Source organism: Myotis davidii, unplaced genomic scaffold (genome assembly GCF_000327345.1).
Source record: "Myotis davidii unplaced genomic scaffold, ASM32734v1 scaffold705, whole genome shotgun sequence".
NCBI classification, from domain to species: Eukaryota; Metazoa; Chordata; class Mammalia; order Chiroptera; family Vespertilionidae; genus Myotis; species Myotis davidii.
In genome coordinates, this window is record NW_006296405.1 from 297,732 (window position 1) to 316,672 (window position 18,941).

The 18,941-nt window shown below is 36.1% G+C and overlaps 1 protein-coding gene and 1 pseudogene across 4 annotated transcripts in view; one reads left to right on the forward strand and one right to left on the reverse strand.

Annotated features, from left to right (window-relative positions):
• The window catches only part of TMEM209 (transmembrane protein 209), a 31,280-nt gene extending 13,694 nt beyond the window's left edge, over positions 1-17,586 (forward strand). For 2 of the 4 annotated variants that reach the window (XM_006771374.2, XM_006771375.2), the window contains exons 7-15: positions 2,381-2,556; positions 3,166-3,237; positions 5,784-5,880; positions 7,042-7,167; positions 9,957-10,054; positions 11,889-12,003; positions 12,094-12,191; positions 14,463-14,536; positions 17,182-17,586. In XM_006771374.2, the coding sequence (XP_006771437.1) occupies positions 2,381-2,556; positions 3,166-3,237; positions 5,784-5,880; positions 7,042-7,167; positions 9,957-10,054; positions 11,889-12,003; positions 12,094-12,191; positions 14,463-14,536; positions 17,182-17,236 (911 nt within the window). In that variant the 3' untranslated portion in view covers positions 17,237-17,586. Of the gene's footprint in view, positions 1-2,380; positions 2,557-3,165; positions 3,238-5,783; positions 5,881-7,041; positions 7,168-9,956; positions 10,055-11,888; positions 12,004-12,093; positions 12,192-12,509; positions 12,550-14,025; positions 14,106-14,462; positions 14,537-17,181 lie in introns of those variants that run through there. The other 2 variants (XR_001515140.1, XM_015568874.1) reach the window with 2 other exon arrangements.
• On the reverse strand, positions 11,329-11,838 carry LOC107184329 (annotated as a pseudogene).
• Positions 17,587-18,941: the final 1,355 nt, after the last annotated feature.

Sequence of the window (18,941 nt, forward strand, 5' to 3'; positions counted from 1 at the left end):
TTCTCTCTCACGATGTTTCTAACTCTCTATCTCTCTCCCTTCCTCTCTGTAAAAAATCAATAAAGTATATTAAAAAAAAAAAAACCTAAAAAATTCTTCAGAGCAGCCACAGTATCAGCTTACACACAGGCTACTCTGATTTTCAATTCTCTCTTCATTTCTAGCCACTGGCTATTCCTCTTAACTTTTTTGCAAGCTCCATTATCCATTGAAATAAAGTGTTTTTGTTTAATAAATATTTATATATATACTAGGGGCCAAGTGCACAAATTTGTGCACCTTGAAAGGAACTGTGGGCTGTGAGGCTGCAGTGGGCACAGGAGCGGGTCTCAGCCCATTCTCCATGCCCCCGCCCAGCTGCTCCCACTACGCCTCCCTTCCCCTCCCCTGTTTGCCAGCAGCTCCATTCCTGCCGCTGCCACTGCTCCCACACACTGACGGTGCTGGCCCCACTTGCACCCACTGACAGTGCGGAACGATTGGGGCTGGCACCAGCCACGGGTGCGAGCGAGGGCTCCAGCACTGGTGCCAGCTGCGAGTGCGAGCAGGGCCAGTGCCAGGAGTGGGTGCAAGAGGTGGCTGCCTGCCCTGATCACCCCTCAGGAGCAGGAGGAAGTGAAGAAAGCCCTGAGGGGCAATCGGGGCCGGCTGCCGCTGCTCACACCCACTGACAGCGTGGAGCGATGGGGGCCAGTGCCAGCAGTGGGCGTGAGCATCGGGCAGGACCACAGTGCACAGGAGCAAAGAATTTTCAGTAACTTGCCCTGATCACAGTGACCAGCGCCCTGCCTTGGTCTGGTGCCCCCTCTCATCTGCTCCACCATCCTGCATCGGCCAATGCCTGCCATGTTCTGCGCATGCCCCCTGGTGGTCAGCGCACATCATAGCAACCGGTTGTTCGGTTGTTCCGCCATTCGGTCTATTTGCATATTAGGGTTTTTATATATATAGATAGTCATTCCTCTTATAAATTCTGCTAAGAGTAAAAAAAACATTTCTATTTGTGATTGTTGTGGGTATGAAGTATCAATTGGTATCCTATCTAATAATAGACAAACAGGGTAATTGACCATACCTTCGCTACTCCTCCCATTGGCTAATCAGCGCGATGTGCAAATTAACCGCCAACAAAGATGGTGCTTAATTTGCATATGGCACGAAGCAGCGGAGCAAAGACTGAAGGTGGCTCCGGCTGGTGCAGCGAGGGCTTTGAAGGCGGCTCCAGCCGGAGCAAAGGCCTGGGTCCCGGGTGGTGGAGGAAAACCGGTGCTGGCAGCCAGGGGGAGGGAAGGCCTATTGCACGAATCTTTTCGTGCAACAGGCCTCTAGTTTTTTGTATTAGTTAAACTCTGAAAAAATAAGCCCTTTATAAGTATATAATTATCTTTCAAAACTTGCTGTTTATTCAAATACTGTGCTAAGTGCTAGGGGAAAAAATACTCTCTGCCCTCCAGAAGCTCACATTCTATTTGGAAAGAATTAAACTATGGCCCAGTGTTGCTTGGTTGGTTGAAGTGTTGGTCCCACACACTGGAGGGTCTTGGGTTCGATTCCTGGTCAGGGCATATGCCCAGGTTTCAGGTTTGATCACTGGTTGGGGCATGTGTGGGAGGCAACCAATCTGTGTTTCACTGTCATGTGGATGTTTCTCTCTCTCTCTCTTTCTCTCTTGCCCTCTCTCTCACTCTCCCTCCCGCTTCCTTCCTCTCTCTCTAAAATCAATTTTTTTTTAAAAAGCATGTCCTCAGGTAAGGTTTTAAAAAAGAAAGATAATTGATTGTAATGTGATAATTACTCCCATAATTATAGGATTAAGTCCCTAAATATAACTTTTTACATTTCCTAGAAGTAAATTATTCAGAAGTGTGATCATCAGTCTCTTTTATTTCAACACAGGAATTACAACAGGATATGAGTAAACACAGTATAGTGCAGGGAAGAGTGAGTTTAGTTGCTAGCCCAAAGAGTAGTTTATTAATAGGAGGCTATAGTTATCCCATTCAGAAAGATTTAAGCAAGGAACTTCCTTAGCCTATTTATTTCCTGAATAAATCTCTCTTTTATTTCTCGTTGAATCATTTGAAAGTCTTAGAGAGTGAAACAAGCTTAATTTTACAACCAGACAAACCACTTTCCACGCTTATGGTTATGGCTCTTAAATTAATACTGTTCCGAAATGTCCTTGTTAACTTTTAGCATAAGTAGTTCGTGTTCTCTAAAGAAAAAATAATGTTAGGGAGGAGAAAAAAGAGAAGCGCCTTGAGGCTCTGTCTTCCTTGGTGGCCACTGTCTCTGTGCCCAGTTACCCTGTGCTCACATACTAACTCTAGATGTCAAAATGCCTACTACATACTGATACTCTTTAAATTAATCATTGTAGGGAGCCCAGATTCTACCTCGCCTTCCACCAGTCCTACTTTCTGGAACTACAATCGTTCTATGGGAGATTATGTACAAACTCTAAAGAAGTTTCAATATCAGCTTGCCTGTAGGTCCCAGGCTCCATGTGCTAACAAAGATGAAGCCGATCTCAGTTCTAAACAAGCTGCAGAGGAGGTAAATGAAAATAAAAATGACTTAATATTTATGATTTACAGATTATTAGAAAATCATCTTTTTTACTTCTGGAACTTTTTTGTCCCTGTAACCTTCACTTTTATTGGCGGATAACATAAATTTGGCACATTAAAGAGTGGAAAGTCTCCTATCTAAATCTGTACCTAAAATGGAATAACACTGCATGTTTTAATCTTTATAACACATAGTTGACCTTAGTATCCTGCCTAAAACATTTTTCTGCATTCATTTATAAAAAGGTATCTCAAGTATCAATTTCTATTTAACATAAACAGAACTCTTGCTTTTAAAAAATATTTAGGTTAGAACATTTGACAGTCTAACTTCATCAGTTTAATACCAAATACAGGATTTTTACTTTGTTCTTAAAAAGCAAGAAGAATGTTTTTTAATCATACCGACATTAGGAATTTCAAAGATATGTCTGCATGAGTAGCAACAAATGCATAATAAAAAAATATTACATATTAGGTCATTATTGACATGTGTGAAGTATTCCAAATATTTTTGAGGTTGGGGAAAAGAATAACTGATTTCTGGCAAGATATTTTTCCTCACTGATTATTCATTTTAAAATGTTTTTAATAGGTTTGGGCAAGAGTGACTATGAATAGACAACTTCTTGACCATATGGATTCATGGACAGCTAAGTTCAGAAATGTAAGTTTGACATTACTCTTTGGACATTATTAGTGCCTCTTAATATACAAAGTATGTTATTAGAATATCAATTAGAGATCTTAATTATTAATTAGATATCAGAATTAGTAAAAGTGCAATATGGATGGAACATATATAAGGATAAACATGATATTTACCTTATGGTGTCCATTTTTTGTGTGTGTGTGTGTCCATTTTTAGGGGATTTTTCCCCCTCTATGTTTAGTAAATCAGTGTCTTTGAATAGATAAAGGAATAATATGACCTTCTTCCCTTTTCCAACTTCTCAATTTTATTTTTCAAAGAGCTTTTTTGTCAGAGCCTATTGTGTGTCTAGAAATGTGTGGGAAACAAAATGAGGTTCTTGCAGGAGGCTCAGTTGGTTGCAGTGTTGTCCTATATACCAAAAAGATTTCAAGTTCAATTCCAAGTCAGGTCACATGCTTGGATTGCAGACTTGATCTCCGGGAGGGAGCATGTGGGAGGCAGCTGATTGATGAATACATATCAGTTTCTTTGACTTTTTTTTTTTTAAAGAAGAGCCCTCTCTGTTTTTGGCCTGGAGGTTGGGAAGGCCAATTCTTCCATGTACAGTGTGTTAATTCCTTTGTTTCAACCCCTGCCTCTCTTTCTCGCCCTCTGTAGGCCTGTATGTCCCAGGTTCTGCTGGGCACATTGGCCCCTCCTCCACAGCAGGTGTCCACGTAGATTCTGTAGAGGCCACCGCTTCTTCCCCTGGTTCATATCACAACAGTACTCATCTGCAGCTATTCATTTCTAGAAATACCTTGAAATCACTTGCACTCCTTTTGCATTCTTTTATTATAATTTAAATAGGGTATCAAGAGGGAGTGATGAAAAATAGCAGCCTACTTTCTTGAACCAGAAGTTCTGGATGGTTTTTTTAAAAAATGTATTTTTATTGATTTCAGAAAGGAAGGGAAAGGGAGAAATAGAAACATCAGTGATGAGACAGAATCATCAATTGGCTGCCTCCTGTACCCGCTGCAGACTTGTGCCCTGACTGGAATCGAACCCTGGACCCTTCAGTCCCACTGAGCTAAACCAGCTAGGGCTGGATGACTTTTTAAAAATAAAATTTTTGCCCTGTCATTTACACAATGGAATACTATGCTGCTGTAAAAGAGAAGGAATACTTACCATTTGCAACAGCATGGATGGAACTGGAGAGCATTATGCTAAGTGAAATAAGCCAGTCAGTGAAAGAAAAATACCACATGATCTCACTCATTTATGGATAATAAGGACCATTATAGACTGATGAACAAAATAAATAAAAATAAAATTTTTGCCCTGTCCTGTGTGCTCAGTGATTAGAGCAATGGCCCACACACCGCAGAGTCATGGATTTGATTCCCAGTCAAGGGCACTTCAATCCCTGGCCCCTGTTGTGGCAAATGTGGGAGGTAACCAGTTGATGTGTCTCTCTCACATCGATGTCTCTCTCCCTCTCTCTCTCAATCCTCCTTCCCTCCCTCCTTTCCAGTCTCTCTAAAAATCAATGGGAAAAATATCCTTGGGTGAAAATTAACAAAAAGTGAAATACAGTTAAATTAAAATAGATAAATACAAATTCTTGAGCCCAGCCCTGGAAGTACTCAATCAGACTTTCTGGGAATGGGGCCTAGATCTCTCTCCTGAACCCCGTAGGTCAGTTTGTTGCAGCGAAAGAGTAGCTGACAACGTAGAATGTGTTTAAATAAATGTTGGATGTATGAATGAGTGAAATGATATCTTAGAATTGTACTCTCTTATTTCCACAAATAGGCTTATCTAAAATGCCAATATATTTAAAATATAAAGGCTTGGTTGAGAGTATTAACTTAGAAGAAATATAAGCACAATCCCTTATCTGAATTCCTTAGGCTACAGTGTTCTGAAATTTAGAATTTGGGGGATTTTTTTTTTTTAAGGAATAGTAGACATTTATATGACCTGAAACTTTTTTCATCCTTTAATTTTATGGTTAAACAGACACATGGAAACAGAAATGGTGGAAGTTTCTAAAAACATACACACACACACAAAAAAGAAACAACACAAATAAACCAGATAAGCTATTTCCTTAGACAGTGTTTTCATTTCCTGGAATTAGTTTGATAATAGCCACACAAAGTGGCATTTGAAATTCCTAGTCTTAAAGTAATATGGTAATATTCACAAGCCAGTTTCAAATATAATACATTTGTTTGCTATGTGGTTCGGGAATTGGGTGAGCCTGCTGAGTTAATCCTTGTAGCTTAGTATAATAAGCATAGAAAGAAACATTTAAGAAAAACTTAACATACAACTGGATGTTTCATATATTCTTAAAAAAAAAAAACAGGCATATGTGATTTAAGACTATAACTTAATCAGCTTACTTAACTTGGACTTCAGGTAGCTGCTACTTCCATTCTCTTTCACTATACTCTGTAATATTTAAAGTACACAACAATAAAAAAAATCATAAGAGTCTTGTGAATAATTATTTGAGAAATGCTTTGGAGTTACATGTGTAAAATCTTTACCTCATTTTTTCCTAGTGGATCAATGAGACAATATTAGTGTCACTTGTACAAGAGATTGAGTCTGTCAGCACACAGATGAGACGCATGGGTTGTCCAGAGCTGCAAATAGGAGGTATGTGAAAATAGAGCCCAGCATTTGATTTACCCTTCGGTGAATCTGCAGGTGGGAAATTTCTTCTGTAGTGGGCTATTTAACAACTTCCTTTGTTATCTTGAGGTGAAGGAAATAAAACTAAATCTTTATAATATAGTTTTTTTAATATTAAGTTTTATTGAAATATAATTTACTTACATATAGTTCATCAATTTAAGTCTACAATTCAAAGGTTTGAGTTGTACTACCATCACCATAGTCAATCTTAAGACTATTTCGTCACTTCAAAAAGAAACCCACATACTCTTTAGCAGGCACCTCTGCTTTCCCACCACCACCCATTCTCCAGCCCTAGGCAACTAGCAGGCTTCTTTCCGTCTCTATAGATAGACCTCTTCTGGATATTTTGTACAAATGGGATATGCAATATGTTGTCCTTTGTGACTGGCTTCTTTCACTTAACATAGTAATGTTTTCAAGTTTCATCCATGTTGTAACATCTGTCAGTACCAGCATGATGTGCTTTTAAAAAAGAACACCATTGCTTTATGACTACAAAAGCAGTATACAGTGTTCAAGTAGAAAATTCAAACAGTACAAAAATACACAAAGAAGAATATTACTTACCATTCAGCTTCCAGCAATAACCATTATCAGTTTAGTCATGACCAATTATTATTTTTTTAAGAAATACTATGATATTAACTATATATATCAATTGTAAGTTATCTTATAATTTAAGAACATGAAAAGTGTATATTCAGGGGTTGAGGAAACATGGTACATATATATGTATATATTTCTAATTAAATCAGAGTCGTCTTATGTTTTTTTCCCCTTGCTCTTTCTATTTTGTTAAGTATTATCCAGTATTATTTTTATGGCTGGACTGTAGTGTAATTAGTTGTTTATATATCTTCCAAAATGGATCTGGCTGATTCTTTGGGGGGCTGGGAGGAGGGAGGGAGGAGACAGAGAGAGAGATAGATATTTGGCCACCTTTGTCAGAAATGATAAAAGAAGTTATAAGTAAAGTAGATAAGTGCAAATTGTTAAGATAAACTATTATTGCTGTCATTTACTAGTATTCCTTCAACGTTTATGTAGGAAGAGCATTTTAAGTATTTTTTAGAGGCCCAAGTGAATAATAATGTTTTTGGTGTGTTTTATTTTTAACAGAGGCTAATATTACCAGCTTGAAACAAGCTGCTCTGGTCAAAGCTCCTCTTATTCCAACTCTGAATACAATTGTGCAGTATCTAGACCTTACCCCAAATCAGGAATACTTATTTGAAAGGATCAAAGGTAACTATTGATTTGAAGAGGGGGAAAAAAGCGAGAACTTTTTCACTACTTCCAGATTTTATAAATAAAGATAACAAAGGGGAAAATTTTTTGCAAAAAATTAAAAATATCACTAAGTATGATCTTACGTTTTATAAAAATATAATTACAGCTTTGTTAAGATTTATATTTGAACAACTTGGGTTTTATGTTTTATATGCTTAAGAATTGTCAAAATAATATACTTAGCCTTGAATATGTTAGTTAATAATTTTATTCTATATAGAAAGACTTAAAAATGAGCTAAAAGGGCTCAGTGAATAGTTCACTCATTTTCTATTCTTAAACTATCAAAAATGGTGCCACTTTGACATTCTTTATAATTTCAGTGAGGTGATTCTTCTTTCCATTTTTATGTCATATTTATGTTCTGTTGTTGTTGTTGTTTTGTTAATCCTCACTTGAAAATATTTCTTCCATTCATTTTGAGAGAGAGAGGAGGGGTGAGGGAGGGAGAAGGAGAGAGAAACATTGATGCCCAGGGATGGAACCTGCAACTCAGGTACATGCGCTTGACTGGGAATTGGACCCATGACCCTTTGGTGCTCAGGTTTGACACTAACTGCTGAGCCCCACTGGCCAGGGCTATTATATTCCCTTTTTTACATTTTGGTATCTTCTGATCATTTCGGGGAAATGTGATCTGAGGAAGCTGACTTGAGAATCAGGAAATTTATCCTCCCTGATATTCCCACACACTCTCTTTTTGCCTATTTTCATTTGGGTAAACTCTGTAAAATGTTCTTATCTCTAAAGCAAGTTTTAGAAATAGTATCTCACTCTTCAGATTTATTGTAAATCTTAATTTCAAAATATTATGGTGCACCCTTTTTCCCCCTGGTTTGACTGAGGTACAGGAATAAGCATTTATCATGACTTTTAAAAATCTTTTTATATAAGGAGAATTCAAACATACATAAAACTAGACGCAACAGTATGCTCCACACTTTTGTACCTAGCACCCGGTCCCAACAACCATCAGTTCCCGGGCAGTCTCTGCCCTCTCCATATCCCAATCTACCTCCTCTCTTCCTGTGTGTGTGAAGCAAATCCTATGTATCATTATCACTTTATCTGTAAATATCTCTATATATCTCTAAAAGATAAAACCTTTTAAAAAACATAACTATAACATAATTATTACATCTAATATTTTTAACAATTTTTTTAAATATACATATATATTTTTATTGATTTCAGAGAAGAAGGGAAGGAGAGAGAGAGGGAGAGATAGAAACATCAATGCTGAGAGAGAATCATTGATCGGCTGCCTCCTGCACTCCCCCTACTGGGCATCGAGCCTGCAACCCGGGCATGTGCCCTGACCGGAAATCAAACCATGACTTCATGGTTCATAGGTTGACTCTCAACCATTTCAGCCATACCACCTGCGCTATGATAATTTATTTATATCATGAAATATATAGTCTATATATACAAATTTCCAACCATCTCTTAAAATGTGTAATTACTTTTTTTTGGGTACTGTTTATTTGAATTGGGATTCAAATATTATCACATGTTGTGATTGGTTGCTATATTTGTTTCTTTTAAGCTATAGGTTTCCCATCCATCTTTTTTTTTTCTTTGCAACTTTTTTTTTTCTTCAGTTAGCAATAATTGTGCCTTGGATAAACCTCATTGGCTACAATACTGCCACTGCGCAAAGCTTATTTTTTGAAAGAACTGGATTGTTTGTCCTGTAGTGTTTCCCATGGTATGGATTTTGTTGAATGCATCCCCATGGTGTACTTTTACGTGACCCTCTGTTCTCTGTATTTCCTGAAAATTTAGGTTACAATTTTTCGGCAAGATTGCCCCATACGTAGGTTTGTATATAAAAAAAAAAGTGTGCCCTAACCGGTTTGGCTCAGTGGATAGAGCGTTAGCCTGCGGACTGAAGGGTCCCAGGTTCAGTTCCGGTCAAGGGCATGTATCGTGGTTGCGGGCACATCCCCAGTGGGGAGTGTGCAGGAGGCAGCTGATCGATGTTTCTAACTCTCTATACCTCTCCCTTCCTCTCTGTAAAAAATCAATAAAATATTTAAAAAAAAAAAAAGTGTGTGTGTGTGTATATACAAATTATATATAAAGTATTAATATATATCAAATATACAAAGAAGTACAATGAACCCTGTATAAGCCTTCTACATTGAATAGTTATTAACATTTTCCATATTTGATTCTCTCTCTCTCTCTACACATATACATGTACATATATGTATACATACACACTTTTTTTTGCTCATTTGAAAGTATATTGTATAGGCATTATTATTTTTCAGCATGCGAATTCCTAAAAGAATAAATTCCCCTACATTACCATAATACAATTAAAAATTAAAAATATTTCTATATTATCTAATATACAATTCATATTCAAATTTCCCAATTGTCCAAATAATGTTATATACCCTATTTTTTTTCTAACCAGGAATAAAGTGTAGGTTCACACATTAAATGTATTATTTCATCTTTTTCTTTTTTTTTTTTTGGTCTCTGTCTCGAGTCTGCCACCTTTTGCCTACATGACATTGACTTTAAGAATCCAGAATATTAGTCTTATCTCACATTTTGGATTTATGTAATTCTTTCTTCTGGTGATCTTTAAGTTAATCTTTTATATTTATGTTATGGATCGTTTAATCAGGTTTTTAAGATGATATGCTTCTCTTATTATAACCCCTTAGCCTTTTTCCCCTCATTTTCGCATAGTCTTAGCTTTTTAAATTTCACCTTTGTTGCCACAGAACTTTCTCAGGGAGGCTGTATGAGCTCCTTTCGATGGAATAGAGGTGGAGACTTCAAAGGACGCAAGTGGGATACAGACCTGCCCACTGATTCTGCTGTAAGTCTGCAGTTTTATTTTTTGTTGTTGTTTTTCAGTGGTTTTTGTTTGTTTTTAATGCTTTTGGAGAGAGAGAGGAATACCGATTTGTTGTTCTACTTATTGATGCATTATTGGTTGCTTCTTGTATGTGCCCTGATTGGGGATCAAACCCGCAACCTTGGCACATCAAGATGATGCTCTAACCAACTGAGCTACTGGGCCAGGGCGTTTTTTCAGTTTTGTTATTGGATTTCTGTGTTTTTATTTTCCCGTTATCAAAATAAATATTAAAAAGAATTTGGAAACTAAAGTAGAAATAAAAAATTAAAATTGTACCAGCATCTTAACCCAATAAGTGTTACTATTTTGGTGTATTTTTTTCCCTTTACTTAGGTTGTACTATTTTTTGTTTTTTTATCACAGTTGTAATCATGTATGTAAAATGATATATCTTGTTTTTTTTCACTTTTGCAATATTTAACTAGTTTTTTTATTATTACATACTGTCATTTAACTGTTCTCCAACATTAGACTTAAAAGTTTGAGAAATGTGATGGGGGGAGAGATTTTTGTTTTTCTATCTTAAATAATATTGCAAGGAATATCATGATGCATATTTCTTTCTTATTTGAAATTACTACTTTAAGAAAGATTCCTTGCCATAGCTGGTTTGGCTCAGTAGATAGAGCTTCGGCCTGCAGACTGAAGGATCCCCCGGGTTCAATTCCGGTCAAGGGCACGTGCCGGGTTGTGGGCTCGATCCCCAGTAGGGGGCATGCAGGAGGCAGCTAATCAATTATTCTCTCTCATCATTGACGTTTCTATCTCTCTCCCTCTCCCTTCCTCTCTGAAATCAATAAAACTGAAAATTAAAAATTAAAAAAAAAGAGAAAGATTCCTAGAATTAGATTTGTAAGATCAAAGATTATAAAAATTTGGGTCATTTATGAGTTTTTCAAAATCATGTTCTTTATTTTTTTTTTATAGTGACTTTTGTGTGAAAATGATGTTTTCAAAATGATATTTTGTGTGAAAATGCTGATATTCAAATTGAGAATTGAATAAATATGTATTTTTTTATCTTGGTTTTGCTGCTCATTATCTATACGGGTGTGAATGATCTACTTAACAGAAAACTAGGAATGTCTTTTATCTTTTCATTTTACAGATTTCATCTTAAACCACTTGAAAGCATTTTTGCTAATTCTCTCTTTAGGGAAAAAATTTTAAATTAGAGTTATAAACACAGGGTTTTTTTTACACATAAAATTTTGGTTTGTTAATCCTCTCATGAAAAATCTGCACCATCACACCACAGATAAAGTCACTGAAGAATCTTTACTTCTTTTTGCCAGCACCAACATTGGCCTTTGCAGTCCCCCTGACTGACTTCATTCTGTTCTTGCGTTCCTTTCTCTGTTTTCTTGAGGTCTTCTTTTCTTCATATAGGCCATGTCTTACAAGTCTGTGTTTGGGTTCATTTTTCTTTGCGTAATCCAAGGAATCATACATATATCATGCCAAAGCTAGTTGTCTTGCCACCACCAAAGTGGGTTCTGAAGCCAAACACAAAGATGACATCTGGTGTGGTCTTACACATTTTGGCTAGTTTTTCCCGAATTTCTGTCTTGGGTACTGTTGCCTTCCCAGGGTGAAGGATGTCAATGACCATTTGCTTCCGCTGAAGTATTCTGTTGGTCATGAACTTCCTGGTCAGGACAGTTACTGTGTCATTCATGATGAAGATTGATCTTCAAGCAGCCAGGAAGGAAAAGAACACAGATGTTTTTAAAGGGCTACATCCATGATAGATTTTCATGCTGATTTTTAAAAATTGTTTTCTCATTTTTAGATCATTATGCATGTGTTTTGCACTTACCTCGATTCCAGATTACCTCCACATCCTAAATATCCTGACGGAAAAACATTTACTTCTCAGCACTTTGTTCAGACACCAAATAAACCAGGTATAAGCCTCTTCTAAAAGAATGAGTTGAACTTTTTACATGAAATACATCTGGTGATTTTGATTTTCATGTAGCATATTTCCTTTACAGATGTGACAAATGAGAATGTCTTTTGCATTTATCAGAGTGCTATCAACCCTCCCCATTATGAGCTAATCTACCAGCGTCATGTCTACAATCTTCCAAAGGTACTTCTAAATGTAGAAGCTGCTATTATAGAATGTCATGGATGACTTGCTTTGATGATGTTTTTAAAATTAGAATCTCTTGTTTATGGAATAGGTAAACTTTTTAAATTAGGGAAAATGTGTTTCTTGCTTCAGCCCATTTTTAATATAAAATATATGTTTAATCGGGGAAAGTATAAAGAAAAATCACTCATTTTATTACTTACAGGCAGCTGTTAACATTTTGGTGTATTGTTTTCGGTAAATTTCATTTTGCTCTTTTTCTGTACTTTTTTTTTTAGTCCTCACCTGAGGATATTTTTTCCATTGATTTTTCAGAGAGACTGGAAAGGAAGGAGGGAAAGATGAAGAGGGAGAGAGAAACATCAACGTGAGAGAGACACATTGATTGGCTGCCTCCTGCATGTGCCCCGACTAGGGCCAGGGATGGAGCCTGCAACCCAGGTACTCGCCCTTGACCAGGAATCAAATCCTCGACCCTTCATCCTTGGGCCAATGTTCTAACCATTGAGCACACCAGCCAGAGCCCTCTCTTCTTTTTTATGGGTTGAAATCATTTATGTAAATGATTTTAAAGATTAACTTTATAATTTCCATACCATTAAAAATCTTCATAATACTTTTAAAAATATATTTATATTTATTTACTTATTTATTTTAATATATGTTTATTGATTTCAGGGAGAAGGAAAGATAGAAACATCAATGATGAGAGAGAATCATTGATCAGCTGCCTCCTGCATGCCCCTTACTGGGGATTGAGTCCACAACCCAGGCATGTGCCCTGACCTGGAATCGATCCTGTCACCTCTTGAGTCATGGTTGACGCTCAACCACTGAACCACACTGACAGTGCTCTAATTCTTAATTACCATGAATATTGCTGAATATTCATCTTTATATGTATAGCTATCTGCATTTTGGGTGATTTTTTTAGCTCAGAGTCCAAAAGTAAAATTCTAGGTTACAGAATATCTTCAAGGCTTTTAAAATCGCTATCAAAGTACTTTATAAAAAAGGGAATTGTACCAATTTACACTTCCATCGAGGGTTTTGTTTGTTTGTCTTTAATATGGAACACTTCACCAATTTGTGTGTTACTGTGCGCAGGGTCAATGCTAATCTTCCCTGTATTGTTCTAATCTTAGTATATGTGCTTCTGAAGCCAGCATCACCCAGGGGTTTTATTCTTGATTGTAAACATCAGTTCTTTTGATGACCTTTGAGTTATTTTTGTTATCAGTGCCTTTACTAAGAAATTTTTACATTGACTATAATTATAAAATGTGTTCTCCATCAGATTCCCAAGGAAGAATATTAATTTCATTTTTTCAATTTTAATATTTCAACTTTCTAAAAGTATAAATATTTTGGGCCATTGAACTTCCTTTGAAATCTTTTTTTTTTAAGAAACACTGTGTTTTAAAAATTATATATCCTTAGATTCTTGAGTAAAAAGACTGAATCAGAGTAAGTAGGTACAAGTTGATCAGTGAATTGAAAACCTAAGTTACGAGCTAGTTTAAAGACCAGAAATTACCTATCATTGCGTGATTTTAGGGCTAGCAAAATGCTGCCATGTAGTCACTTGTAGATAAAATAAATTTATGTTTAACCTGTTACTTATATTGTCATTAACATATAATTGAAGTATGATTTAAAGTTTTTTAATCTCCATACTTTTGTTTATGCTGTTAATTTTTGAGATAGAGCATTTTGTGTGTATAGTATGCAGGGGCACCAGCCTAACAATAGCTCTCTTCCAGGCCTTTGTAAATGCTGCTCTCCATGTGTAGAGACTTCCCAGTCTGTTTACTTTCTGCTCATCTTTCAGGTCTCACCTTAAAAATCTCTTCCTCAGAGCGACATTCCCTGTTCACCCGTCTGGGTCAGAGGCCCACATGTGTTCCCATGGCACCTCCCCCACCCCCCTCCCTCATATCATAACATTCACCACACTTTTTGTAATTCTGAATTTTCTGTCTGCCTTTTACTAGACTTTAAGCTCCTTGATTTAGTAGATCCTCTCTGTCTTACTCACTTCAGTATTCCCACTTCCTAGCACAAAGTAGGCACTGTCTTTAATGAGTGAGTGAAAATCTGAGTTACATGGAATTCTGAGTTTGTAGAATGTGAATTGATAGTATCTGCATTTATCTATCGGACTGAATCTTTTGCTTGGTTTAGTTTTTGTGGGGTTTTTTGCTTGTTTTTTGTTGTTTTCTTTTGCTTGGTTTAGTTTAAATCTTGCTGTCTTTGTCTTTGTTCCAGGGCCGAAATAATATGTTTCATACATTATTAATGTTCCTTTACATCATAAAGACCAAAGAGTCAGGAATGCTTGGGTAGGTATTTGTGCTTTAAAAACACAAGTACATAATTTATTAACTGATTTTCTTCCTTTAAGATTTTGCAGGAGTTTCAAGTGGTGACTTTGGGAAGTGGGCTTGGGTAATACAGGGAACTGCTTATTTCTGTCATTAACTTTTAGCACTATATGATTTATTAAATTATGAGTATGCATTTTGATAAAAATTTTTAAAATGTATTATAAAAATGCCCTTCAAAAATGGTAATTTCTAGCCACAGTGGCTCAATTGGTTGGAGCTTTAGACATATTTTAAATAAACAATGAAGTTTTAGTTTTTTGTCTTTTTGTTTTGTTTTGTTTTTGTTAATCCTCACACAAGGATATTTTTCCCATGATTTTTAGACAGAGTAGCAGGGAGGGGGAGAGACAGAGAAAGAGAAACATCGATGTGAGAGAGACACATCAATTGGTGGCCCTGGTTCAGGCCAGGGATTGAGCCTGCAACTGAGGTATGTGCCCTTGACTGGAATCAAACCCAGGACCCTTCATCAGTCTATGGGCCAACACTCCAATCACTGAGCCAAACTGGCTAGGGCTAGTTTCTGTTTTAATTGAAAATTTATCTTTTCTTCTGTAGATCCAAATTGATACTTAGATGCATAAATGATTTGCCATGATGGTGTGAATCTTGTGTTGAGTGCCATATACAATTTGTCATATGCATAAAAATGTAAAAGCTTTAAAAGTACTCAATGGAACAATAATTTACTCAAAGGCCAAAAACAAACTGATACAGTGCTTATCTTTAAGTGTACAACTTATATGTAGAAAATGAAACATTTTTGACCAAGACTAATTTGTGTTTTATTTATTTTGGGGTTTTTTTTAACCAAGGAAAATAACTTTGAATTAAATTTAAAAGTATGATTGCTTACTCTTTTTAATATATTCTAAAATAATGAAATGGTTAAAAACTACTACCCTGTATCTTAAAGGAAATAGCAAGTGGCTCAAATATACTCCATTTGGAATCATGCCCGTAAATCAGCAGATTGATCCAAAAACATTTTTAATTTAATGCCACGTATCTGTGTCGTTACTGGAATAAGATGAATGTTTTACTTCCAAAGGGGAAAAAATCTAGACAGAATTGACCACATAGTAATGTAAGTGTTCTGTTCAGTGAAAGACATCATAAATAAAATTTAATGTCATACTGAAACAACGCATTATAGTTGCAACTCATATAGCAAACCTAAGTTAATATTCAGCACATGTAAAGCATGTAAGTTAATTAGAAAAGACAAATATAGAAAGTGGTCAAAGACACAAAAGACTTTTTCATAGAAAATGTTATGCAAATGGTTAATAAACATGAAAAGATGCTTAGCCTCATAGACAAGCCCAAATTAAAACATTTTCCTATCAAATTGAGATTTATCATTTGTGTGTCAGTGAGGGTATGAAAAAATAGGAAAATAATGGCTGATAGAAATTACCTTTTTTGAAGGGCATTTTTGTAATATATATTTTTAATTTTTATCAAAATGAGTACACACTCATAATTTAATAAATCATATAGTGCTAAAAGTTAATGACAGAAATAAGCAGTTCCCTGTATTACCCAAGCCCACTTCCCAAAGTCACCACTTGAAACTCCTGTAGCTTTTCATTCTGTATTACTCCTATGATTCCAAGTAATAGAGGTGTGCAGCTCTCTCTTGATTCTTCAGTGTTGGACATAGTTGATTGATTTCTTACTCTGTTAGATGAGTAATTTATCTCTCTTATAGCCCTCTTCTCACACTTTAAATACAGTTATATTACTCTCTGGAGTAGAAACCGATTTTTCTTTTGGTTAATCCTCACCCGAGGATATTTTTTTTCCCATTGATTTTTAAAGAGAGTGGAAGGGAGGGGAGAGAGAGAGAAAGAGAGAGACAGACATCGATGTGAGAGAGACACATCAACTGGTTGCCTCCCGTACACACACCCCTCTGCCCCCCAACTAGGGCGGGAATCGAGCCTGCACACAAACCTGTGATCCATCCATGTGTGGGCCACCACTAACCACTGAGCAGATCAGCTAGGGTGATTTTTCTTTATTTATTTTTTAATATATTTTTTATTGTTGATAGTATTACAGATATCTCCCGTTTCCCCCCCCTTTATTCCCCTCCTCCCAGCCCCTACCTACCCCCTCAGTGATTTTTTTTATATGTGAAATATGGTTTAGTTTAAGCTATATTAATGCCCATATACAAATCCACTAAAGCATCTCTAATATTGGAAAATTCCTAATTTAAGTCAAATAGGTAAATTTCTCTAAGAGGCCTGTCTCTATATTCTCCATTTAGAAAAATTTTATTACACATTCACTTTGATTTTACCTACTAAAATGATCCTGTTAACTCTACCTGATATAATAGTTATTGAGGCTCACTGAAAAATTAATTTTCAACACTGTAAATTCATTTATTCTAAATTTGGGTTTTAAGCACAATTAAGAAAGTAATTACTGTTACTAGAATTCACCTGATAAACCATATGGACCATAACTTATTATAGAATACTGTTAAATGTCATCAGTTAAACATGTACTCTGTTTAGTTATATGACAAAAGACCTTCAATGCTTGGCAATCAGTTTCACTAAAACTTCTTTCTTTTCTCTTTATAGGAGAGTTAATCTTGGTCTCTCTGGTGTGAATATTTTGTGGATTTTTGGCGAGTAGTTGGTCATTTAATTCCAAACATTTGGACTTTTATTTGTCTGAATCAGAAGTTGAATCTAAGTATCTCTGAGTCACCACCTCTTTTGTTTTATGACATGTGTATATTACAGACTCTTTAGATTTAATGAAAAATAGCTATTTTGGAAACTTTCTTGTGAAAGTATGTCCTTATCTTCAACAACAGACATTACTCTCGATTTTTTATCACATTTCAGATTTTTCAGTTGCTTACAAAACTGCAACCCTTCAGGATTGTTGTTAACCTAAAGCAGTGCAGTCCCCCCTTAATTAAATAAAGATGAGTCCCTTTTCATTGTAACTTTCAAATAAGAATCATCTACCTGATTCTTCCCCACAAAAATTGACTCGTCAATTACATTATTTAGTGTAAGTACTTAAAAAGAAACAAGCAGATTGTCTGACTTTTTTCATCTCTATCTTTTCCCAGTGTTTGGCAAATCAGCCCAAGACCCATGTTTTAAAAATGAAATCAACTCCTAAGTAATGGATTAGTTAGTTCCTGTGTATTTTTTAAACTTGATGAAAGAAGTTTGACCATATTGTGCTTAAAAAGTCAACTCTTCGATTAAATTTAGCTGATAGAATTACTATTTGGTCTTAGTTAAGAAGCTGAGGACATCAAGAAAACTACTGCTTTGTTTTTTGTTTTAATCCTCACTCTATATGTTGTTGTATTTTCATTGATTTTAGAAAGAGGGAGAGAGAGAGAAACATCAATTGGTTGCCTCCTGAGCACGCCCCAACCAAAGTTTAAACTGGCAACATGGGCAGTGCCCTGACTAGGAATCTGACCGGTGACCTTAGGTTCAGGGGACAGAGCTCCAATCAACTGAGCCATACTGGCCAGAGCTGCTTTGGTTTTAATAACTCAAGTCAAATAGGGAAAATTTTCTAAGAGGCCTATCTCTGTATTATCCACTTTAAAAAGTTTCATTCCATGAGAGTTCCCTTTAAGATCATATGAAATGTTTACATTTTTTAGGTATTCAAAATATCTGGAGAATGAGAAGTTACCAGGTTTATAAGTTTTGCATGACTATTTTTTTTTAATGTGTATATGTAGTACCTCTAAGGCCAGCCAACAATTGCATATATTTTCTGGATTGCGATATTAGACTATTCCCATCACCTGGAAATAACTAAAACCAGTATCTTCTGAATAACTGCATGTCAGTATTTTATGTGCAGCCCGTTTTGTATAATTTGTAAATTTTTTTTAACTTGTTTCTGTTTTTTAAAAGTCTTATGTCCACCGGAAAGGTGTTTCTATCTTTTAACTGCTTTTGATATATGTTGATATGTTTGCTATGATATTTTAGAGGAAAATGTGAATTAAACGTGTTAAATATGAGGACATGTTAAGATCTAAGTCTGTTTCATTTTGTTGTTATTGTTGTTAATCCGCCCCCAAGGATATTTTTCCATTGATTTTTAGAGAGAGTGGAAGGGAGCGGGAGAGACAGAGAGAAACATAAGTGTGAGACTCTCACATCTATTGGTTGCCCCCTGGGGCTGGGATCAAGCCTGCAATGGAGGTACATGCCCTTGACCGGAATCGAACCCGAGACCCTTCGATCCGCAGGCTGATGCTCTAGCCCAGTGGTTCTCAACCTTCTGGCCCTTTAAATACAGTTCCTCATGTTGTGACCCAACCATAAAATTATTTTTGTTGCTACTTCATAAC